The 9,167-nt window shown below is 48.0% G+C and overlaps 1 protein-coding gene across 1 annotated transcript; it reads right to left on the bottom strand.

Moving 5' to 3' along the window:
• Positions 1-412: 412 nt before the first annotated feature.
• Positions 413-3,514, bottom strand: LRRN1 (leucine rich repeat neuronal 1). Its single transcript, XM_040995098.1, has one exon. The coding sequence runs from the start codon at positions 3,512-3,514 to the stop codon at positions 1,364-1,366; it is 2,151 nt and encodes a 716-aa protein (XP_040851032.1). The 3' UTR covers positions 413-1,363.
• Positions 3,515-9,167: the final 5,653 nt, after the last annotated feature.

Here is a 9,167-nt window from a genome sequence, read left to right as displayed (position 1 = left end):
CTGTCTATACATTCTATAGGTTTGGATGAAGAAGATGCCAGCTGTGCAGTCGTTCTGTGTCCTGTTGGTCCCTGACTTGTCTGTGTCGATGCCCCTTGCTGACATATCGACTGACATGGGCCCTGCCTTTACCGCACTCCACAGCTCTGTCTCATACTTGGAAGGGGAATGTGAACACTAAAAATTAACAAATAAAACCAGATTTTAACAAAAGCCTTGCAGAAAAGGACATATCCAAAGTATTCAAATATATTTCACCATGTTTGTTTACTTACGCATCGGTTACAGTAATATACCTTTTTTGGTATGAACCGCACCTCCCCCTCCCCCTACTTAGGCTCTGGTCAGTGATATTTAAAATATAGAAATCCTGTTCACTAGAATAAAATCTTCATTAAAATATATATTTTTTCCTTTAGAAAATGAGTTCAAAACGTATTAGGGCCTAGTTTTAAAAAGCAACATGCTGTAGCTGATTTATTTTGGTTGTGTTCATTAAGTGTGAAAAATGTTACTACTTCAACTAGCAAGAACTATAAATAATACATTATTGCAACTGTTCTAAAAAATCAGAACAAAACTAATTTATTATAGTTCTGTCTTCATTACACACCACATGTTGGTGAGTGAAACACAACAAAATTATTGTCTTTTCCTTTAAAAGTGTCTACTAAAGATAAAAAGAATAAGGTAACGGTAACAATTAACATGTAGTGTGTTACATTAAAAAAAAAAACAAACCTCTGGCTTACATATTTCTATTGCCTGATAGCTTATTCTAAGCCTCATTAACTATTAAAGAGAGAGAGAGAAATCATACTCAAAGGCAAAAATTCAGTTCAGTTGATACAACATTACAGTACAGTCGACTAACATTCAAGGAAGTTGACACGCCTACACTTAGCCTCTTGAGGTTCAAGTCCACAGTCCCATCTGCAGGGCAGCTCTGTGGAGGCCGTGGTGCATTCTGGGATGGCTTCAGAAGAAGGGCTGTGCTACTGGCGAAAGCTCAGGGCAGCCCGGCCTGGCACTGACTGGAGTTCTGGAGCATTGCAGTGATACCTAAAGTAATCATCGTCATAATAGAATCACAACAATGAGAGGAATAAAATGAACCACAGCATGGAAGCCTGGAGCTGCTGCTGGCTGTGCCAAACCCTTGCAATGCTCTATAATCATCATCATCGTAATATTAATAATAATAATAATAAAATTCCAAAACATCCACCCGTCCTCTCCACTCTGCCACGAACTAGCAGAGTCAAAAATACAAAAGTCTTCAACTTGTTACTTTTGCATAATAAAGCAAAAATGTCTTTGTGCTCCTTCCTACCAGAAGCAGAATGCCCGGTTGGGGTGGGGGTCACCACATGTAGTAGCTCCTGGACGTGTCCACCTGCACAGGCTTGGGCTCTGCAGAGCCCTCCTTGTCCTTCTCGCTGTCTCCCTCCCAGAGGTTAATGAGCGGTGGGTACAGTTCGTTGAGTGGGATAGAGGAAGTCTTCTGCATGTACTTTTTTAATGAGTGGTGGTAGTTTTTCCTCTTGAACCGCTTGGCAATGTACACAGCGATGGACGTGAGGCTGATGACGGCAAACATGGACCCCATCACCGCGGCGAGGGCTGTACTGGCGTCTTGATCGGAGATGTCCAGCGCGAAGGCGGCAGTTTTGGTCGTGACGTTCACACACGACTTCTGAGTCTGCTGGTGGATGTTGGACACCGTGAGACACACTTCGTAGTCTGTGGAAGGCTGCAGGTGCGTCAGGTTGTACTCGTGGACGTCCACTGGGACCCTGGCCGTGTACGTTATGTGGGGGTTGTCGATCTTCATGGTGGCAGAGGACCATTTCAAGTTGGACGTCATGACATTGGAATTAACTTTCCAGGACACTAAAATGGAGTGAGATTCCGTCTGCTTGACGTAGATTTTCAGCACCTGGGTGCCATCCAGCAGGGTCCCGTTAACCTTAATCGTCGCCACTCTAGTGTCTGCCCCTTGGATGTTCTGGGCAACACACGTGTATCTCCCCGAGTCTTCAATCTGTATGTTAGCTATTTCCAACGTGCCTTCGCTGCTCAGCCTGTATTTATCCGAAAGCGTTTCCACAGTTATCTTACTTCCTACAGGAGTGACCCAGTAAATCTCAGGCTCTGGCTCAGCCATGGCCCGGCAGTCGAGGAAGACCGTGGTGCCGATATCCATGTTTAAGTGGTTGGGGAACGAGTCGTGAGCGATCATGGGCAGGCACTGGTCCCCCGCGTCTTGGATTAAGACCTCCTTCACCTGCTGCCCTCTGTATTCGGGGGGCATGGCACAGAACATGGACAGGGGCTCCATGAAGCGGATGTTGGTCTTGTTGGAGTTGATCCAGTGAGTGACACAGTCACATCTCAGGGGGTTGCTGTGGATGCTCAGCTCTCGCAGGTTGGGGAGAGACTCCACCGTCTTTTGGTAAACGGCGTTCAGCGCATTGTTGTTGAGCATCAGGCTTTCCAGGGCAGGAACGCTTCGGAACGCCGAGCGGTGGATGTAGGAGAGCTTGGGGTTGTTGGTGGCCTCCAGCTTGGTGAGCTCCGGCAGGTTGTCCAGGGCGTAACGGTCCACGGACACCAGCTCCCCCATGTTGTTGATGCCCAGCTCCTTCAGCCGCAGCATGTTCCTGAAGTCCCCTTCTTGGATTTTGTGAATGGGGTTTTTGTTGAGGTCTAAGAATTTCAGGTTTGGAACTTTCTGCAGGGCAAGCTGGGGGACTTTGATGAGTTTGTTGTCATAAAAAGACAGGCTCTCCAGGCTGTCTAAGCCCACCAAGGCATTGCCGGGGATGTCGGTGAGAAACATCCCCGCCAGGACTAAACTCCTCAGATTCGAGAGGGGTTTGAAGTTCATGTCCAGGATGCCGATCACAGGGTTTTCGCCAATCATGAGGATCTCCAGGTTTGGTGTCGAGTCAAACCAGCGGCTGTCGATGACTTTGAGTTTGTTGGAGTTCAGGTGGAGCCTCAGGAGATTTCTCAAGCCTGAGAAGGCGTTAGCAGAAATGGTGCTGATCTGATTGTGGTTGATGTAGAGCTCCTGGAGGTTGGCAAGGTCCTGCAGGCAGTAATCCGTCATCTCGGCGATCTGATTCTCCTCCAGGTGCAGAGTGGTGAGCTGGGTCAGGTTGGCCAGCCCCACCTCCTTGATGTTGGTGAAGTTGTTCTGGGAGAAGTCCAGTTCGGTCAGATTGAAGAGCTGCTGCAGCTCATCCACCGTTTTTGCGATGTTGTTGCTCTGCAGGAGCAGCACCTGCGTGTCCGTGGAGAGGTTGCTGGGGATTCTGGTTAAGCGGAGGTCATTGCAGTCAACCGTGGTGGCTTCTCGGTAGGTCGACTGGGGGGTAAACCAGGGACGGATCTCACAGACACAAAGCTGCGGGCACTCGCCGTTCAGTGAGGAAGAGCCAGCCAGAGAGGCCAGCAGCAAGCCCAGCATCACCCTGCGGGCCACTACAGTGGAGCCCATGCCAGCCATGCTGGCTTGTGCAGCCAGGTCCACTCCGGGCCCTTGGGAGCACCAACAGGACGCAGGCAGGGAATGTCAGCATTCACATGAGGGCACGGGTGAGATATGCGGCATGCCAGCATCCAAACTTGTACTCAAACACAGGCTGCAATTGGTACTCTTTTAACTGGGTGTCCCAAATCCAGGCATGTGCGCGGCTCCGTGGCATGAGTTCCTGCTGCCAAATCAAAGCCAGGAGATGTGCCTGGAAATCAGATTAGGACAAGTGTTACATGTATCCCATACACGTCCCTCATCAGTGTCGCTTTCTTAGGTTTGCTAGACTGTGACACAGTCCCAAGAGTTATAGGGAAATCTACAAAACACAGTTGCAGTAACCAAGCACGGGCTTCAACGACAGGCCCTCTTCCTCCGTCCCATTTCCCACATACACCAAACCCTCTTTCTGCACCGTCACAGCTCTTGCTGCCGGGGATCTGAAAATGCACACGTAGATACTAGCACTCATCTTCCTCTGCCTTCACAGGCACACCAGCAGGGAGCTAGCTCAGACGTAGAGCAGCCAGGATACTAACTAGCACCCCACATGAGATGCTGGTGTCACAGAAGATGGCTTAACCCACTGCACTACAATGTCTGTTGGTTTTGAGAAATGCGTGAGGTCAGATATGTCAAGTTCAGATTCATGATTAATGGTTCATCTTTTGGATTCCAGTCAAGGACAAGAAGCTCCATGGGGCCAGTGCTTGTTGTCCTAAGTGGAGTTGCATATTTTCTCTATGTGTCTTGTTATATGCGCAGAAACTTTCAATACCGAAAGGCAGTCAGTGACCGGGCTGTTTGTACTTTCCCACATTATGTACAGATTCAGTAAAGGTGCCAGAGCGAGGAATGTGCTAGAACCCAGCAAGAGTCCTCAGGTCACACCGCCGCCCTCACGGCCTTCTCACGGCACTAGGGCGGCGTCTTCATCCTTGAGTAGGGCAGGCAGAGTTTAAGTTACATAGTCAAGTCATGTTTTAGCCATGTTTTACTGTAAAAAATGAGAGGTTTACCATCATCTTATTGATGGAGAAAAAGTCATTTGACAAAATCCCAAATTCTTTCATGATAAAAACACTTTATAAGTTAGGACTAGAAAGAAACTGTCTCAACGTAATAAAAACGCAAAAGGACCACAGCTCAAGTCATACTCAGTGGGGAAGATGGAAAGCTTTTGCTCCAAGACCAGGAACAAGGAAAGGATGTCTCTTGTTGCCACTTGTACTTGGCAGAGTCCTTGAAGTCCTTGTCAGAGCAGCTAGGTGACACAAAGAAACACAAGGCACCAAAAGAGGCAAAAACACCTTTGTTCACATCTTACACCAGCTTCTAATACCCAAAACTCCGAATAGTTCATAAGAATTGCTCAAACTAATAAGTGATTTCAGCAAGATAGCAGGACACAGAAATTAACATGTAAATTAGTTGGATTTTAATAAACTAATAATCATGAACTCAAAAAGGAAATAAGGAGAACAACCACATTCGCAACAGCATCAAAAATGCAATACTTAGAACCCGTGCTGTGAAGCAGCAGGTTGAAGCACCAAGTGCAATGCTAGCTACATGTCCGGCTGCTCCATTTCCAGCCCAGCTCTCTGCCACTGGCCCTGTGAGAGCAGCAGAAGTCTCCCACCAATTCCGTGGAGGACAGAACAGAGTGCCCAGCGCCTGCCTTCTGCCTGGCTCCAACGTGGCCATGAGTCATTTTTGGAGTGAAGCAACAGATGAAAGCACTCTCTCAGTCTCTCCTTCACTCTCTCTGTTCTGACTTTAAAATAAATAAACAGATATACAAATAAATAAATAAGCAACCTTAAAAAACAAATAATACTTAAAAAGGAAACCAACAAAGAAAGTGAAAGACTTGTACATAGAAAACTATAAAAACATGGCTAAAAGAAGTTTAATTTATTTGAAAATTTTTACTTTATTTGAGAATCTGAGTTGCAGTGAGAGAGGGAAAGTTAAAGAAGATACAGAGAGAATGAGAGAGAGAGAGAGACAGACAGACATTCTAATTTTTTTTTTAACTCAATGGCTACAGCAGCTGAAACTCGGCCAGCCAGAGCTTCTTCAGGGTCTCCCATGTGGTGGCAGGGACCCAAGCAGTTGGGCCATCGTCTTTGCTTTCCCAGGCTATTAGCAGGTGGCTGGATCAGAGGTAGAGCAGCCGGGACAGAAACTGGTGTCTGTATGGTCTGCAGTGTTACTGGCAGTGGCTATGTCTGCTACTAAATAATACTGGCCCCTCAAAGAAGTTTAAGATTATACAAATAACAAAAAGACATCCGTGTTTGTGGACTGAAGACACAACACTATAAATGCCAAAGTTAACTGAAAAGTCTATTCAGAATCAATGTAATCTGTGTCACAGACCAGTGGCAACATTTCCAGGCATCTTGAAACCTATATGGAATCAACAAGCTCTAAATCACTGAAAGATTATTTTTTAAATAGCAGTACTCAAGAGCCCACAGTTCCTGACTGCATACACACCCCAGGGGCTGGCATTGTGGCACAGCAGGTAAAGCTGCCACCTGTGACAGTGGCATCCCCGTCTGACCCAACTCCCCGCCAGTGGCCTGGGGAAAGTGGTAGGAGATGACCAAGACTTGGCTCCCTGCCATGCACGTGGAGAGTTCCTAACTCAGGCCTGCCTCAGCCCTTGCTAACCGCTCGCTGACCACTTGGGTAGCGAACTAGATGGAAGAGCTCAACCTGTGCCCCGTCTCTAACTCCGACTTCCAAATACATGAATCTTTAGACGCAAACACTACAAAGCAGCAATGATCAGAATGCTTTACGTGAAGACAGATATACAGACGAGTACCACAGTGAGTCAGAGATAATGCCCTTAGCATTGCACCGTTTGACAGGGATGCTAAATCATGGGGAAAAGAGAGTTTCTTAAGCTAATTGTGCTGGGGAAACATAACACAAAAGAGATAACCTGAATCTACCATATTCAAGTGGTAACTTAGAAAGTATTATAGGCACAAACATAAGATCTAACATCACCAAACTCCTAGAAGAAAACAGCAGACAAGATTCAGGACATCAGATTAGCAGTTATTCCTTGCATATTACAATTAATAATGTCAACCAATGTAACAATAGATATATGATAGTAAACTTAAAAACCTATGTGCATTAGGGCCCGGCGGCGTGGCCTAGCGGCTAGAGTCCTCGCCTTGAACGTGCCAGGATCCCATATGGCCACTGGTTCTAATCCCGGCAGTCCCACTTCCCATCCAGCTCCCTGCTTGTGGCCTGGGAAAGCAGTCGAGGACGGCCCAAAGTTTTGGGACCCTGCACCGTGTGGGAGACCCAGAAGAAGTTCCTGGATCCTGGCTTCGGATCCGCATCGGCCGTTGCGCTCACTTGGGGAGTGAATCATCGCACGGAAGATCTTCCTCTCTGTCTCTCCTCCTCTCTGTATATCTGACTTTCCAATAAATAAATAAATCTTTTTAAAAAACCTATGTGCATTAAAGGAAACAATCAACACACTGAAGAAGCAATCTACAGATGAGAAGTAGTATGCCCAAGTCATTAATCTGATAAAAGCTCACTCTGTAAGGAACTCCTGCAGATCTGCAATGACACCACCAACCATAACGAGACAATCTGATTAAAACCAGGAAAGGGATTAAACACAAATGATCATCAAGCACAGGAAAAGAATCCTCACCATCAGTGACCTTAAGACACAGGAAAATAAAAACCATAATGTGCATCACCTCACAGCTGGGAGGATGGCCACCACCCAGAGAACTAGAGTCGGGACAAGGCGGGACCTTATGCGCTGCTGTTGGCAACACCAACTGGTGCAGCTGCTGTGGAGGGCTGTATGCAGGCTCCTCAAAACCACAGACAACGCATCATGGCACAGCGCAGCAACTCTACCTGAGAGAATCCAAAACAGGATCCGAAGAGACGTCACATGCTCACGTTCACTGCAGTGTTATTCACAAGAGCTCAAGGGGTAGAAGCATATGCAGCATCTACTGACAATAAAGAAAATGGGGCATGCACAGACAGACCTCAGTATCTGCAGGTTCCACACTGAGGGCTTAACCAGGCTCAGCGTTAATGTGACCTAGAGAGGATTTCGCGTCAACTGCAAGATGTGCATCGGCTCTCTGCCCTGCTCCACACCATTTCACACCAGGACCTGGACCGTCCGGGCCCTGAGCCGGCCTGCCAAGCATCCCCAGGGAGCACTGTGCATGCTGCAATGTCCCAGAGCTCTTTTAGGAGAAAGAAATCCTGCCACAGGCTGCAACATGGCCACGTCTTGAGGACATTACAAAATAGACCAACTACCACACAGCAGATGCTATACGATTCCAGTCACATGAAATTTCCACAACTTGTGAAAAAAAAAAAATCACAGGGAGAAAACGGGAGAAGGCACTTCCTACTGTACACATATCATGATGGAGAAGAAATCCAATCCATCACACTGCAGGCCGTTTTGTCATGCATACAAATTAAGTGTGTAACATTTAAAAAAAAATGGCTGGCATAGATTTCTTTTTAAAGTGAAATTGCTTTATTCTGGGGCTGACTGACTAAATCTGTCAAACGTGAGAAGAAGCTGCCCTGCTCAACAACAGACTGATGGTGCACAGGTCAGCCTGGCAGTCGAAAGGAGCGCTCCCTCAGACACAGCGCTCAGCCCCAGTCACAGGAAGTCCATGGACAACCCTGCAATTAAATTTGATAGTTCCCCCCTCAACAGAATCTGTTTGGGAAATTATGCACTGAATAAAGAACTTCCAAAAGAAATGGACTGCAGGGTCAGCACTGGTGCAGGGTCAGCACTGATGCAGGGTCAGCACCAATGCAGGGTAGCACTGGTGCAGTGTCAGCACTGATGCAGGGTCAGCATTGGTGCAGGGTCAGCACTGGTGCAGGGTGGCACTGGTGCAGGGTGGCACGGTTGCAGGGTCAGCACCGATGCAGGGTCAGCACCGATGCAGGGTCAGCACTGGTGCAGGGTGGCACAGTTGCAGGGTCAGCACCGATGCAGGGTCAGCACCGATGCAGGGTCAGCACTGGTACAGGGTCAGCACTGGTGCAGGGTCAGCACCGATACAGGGTCAGCACCGATGCAGGGTCAGCACCGATGCAGGGTCAGCACTGGTGCAGGGTCAGCACTGGTGCAGGGTCAGCACTGGTGCAGGGTCAGCACTGATGCAGGGTCAGCACTGATGCAGGGTCAGCACTGGTGCAGGGTCAGCACTGGTGCAGGGTCAGCACTGGTGCACGGTCAGCACCGATGCAGGGTCAGCACAGATGCAGGGTCAGCACCGGTGCAGGGTCAGCACTGGTGCCAGCTCTCCCTTTTCCCACATTATGTGAGTTGAAGGAATGTCAGTGTTGGGGAGGAGTGACGGGGAGTACCCTCGTGCTCTAAGTTCTTTCAGAGTTGGGTAAAGGAAGCACCTGCTCACAGGATGGTTGTGTGTTTCCGGGGAAACAGCAGCCACTTTGGGCTTCCAGGAGCTCTTCCGGGGTGGCCATGCCAGCTCTCTTCCCACTCTGACTTCCAGTGAGGTGTGCTGTCCCGGCACATTATGCTCCTGATATATTGTCCAAACATGAGAATTAC

Source organism: Ochotona curzoniae, unplaced genomic scaffold, assembly GCF_017591425.1.
Source record: "Ochotona curzoniae isolate NIBS_2020 unplaced genomic scaffold, NIBS_Ocur_1.0 contig_908, whole genome shotgun sequence".
Taxonomy (NCBI): Eukaryota; Metazoa; Chordata; class Mammalia; order Lagomorpha; family Ochotonidae; genus Ochotona; species Ochotona curzoniae.
The sequence above is the reverse complement of the archived record's forward strand: the minus strand, read 5'-3'. Positions and strand labels throughout refer to the sequence as shown.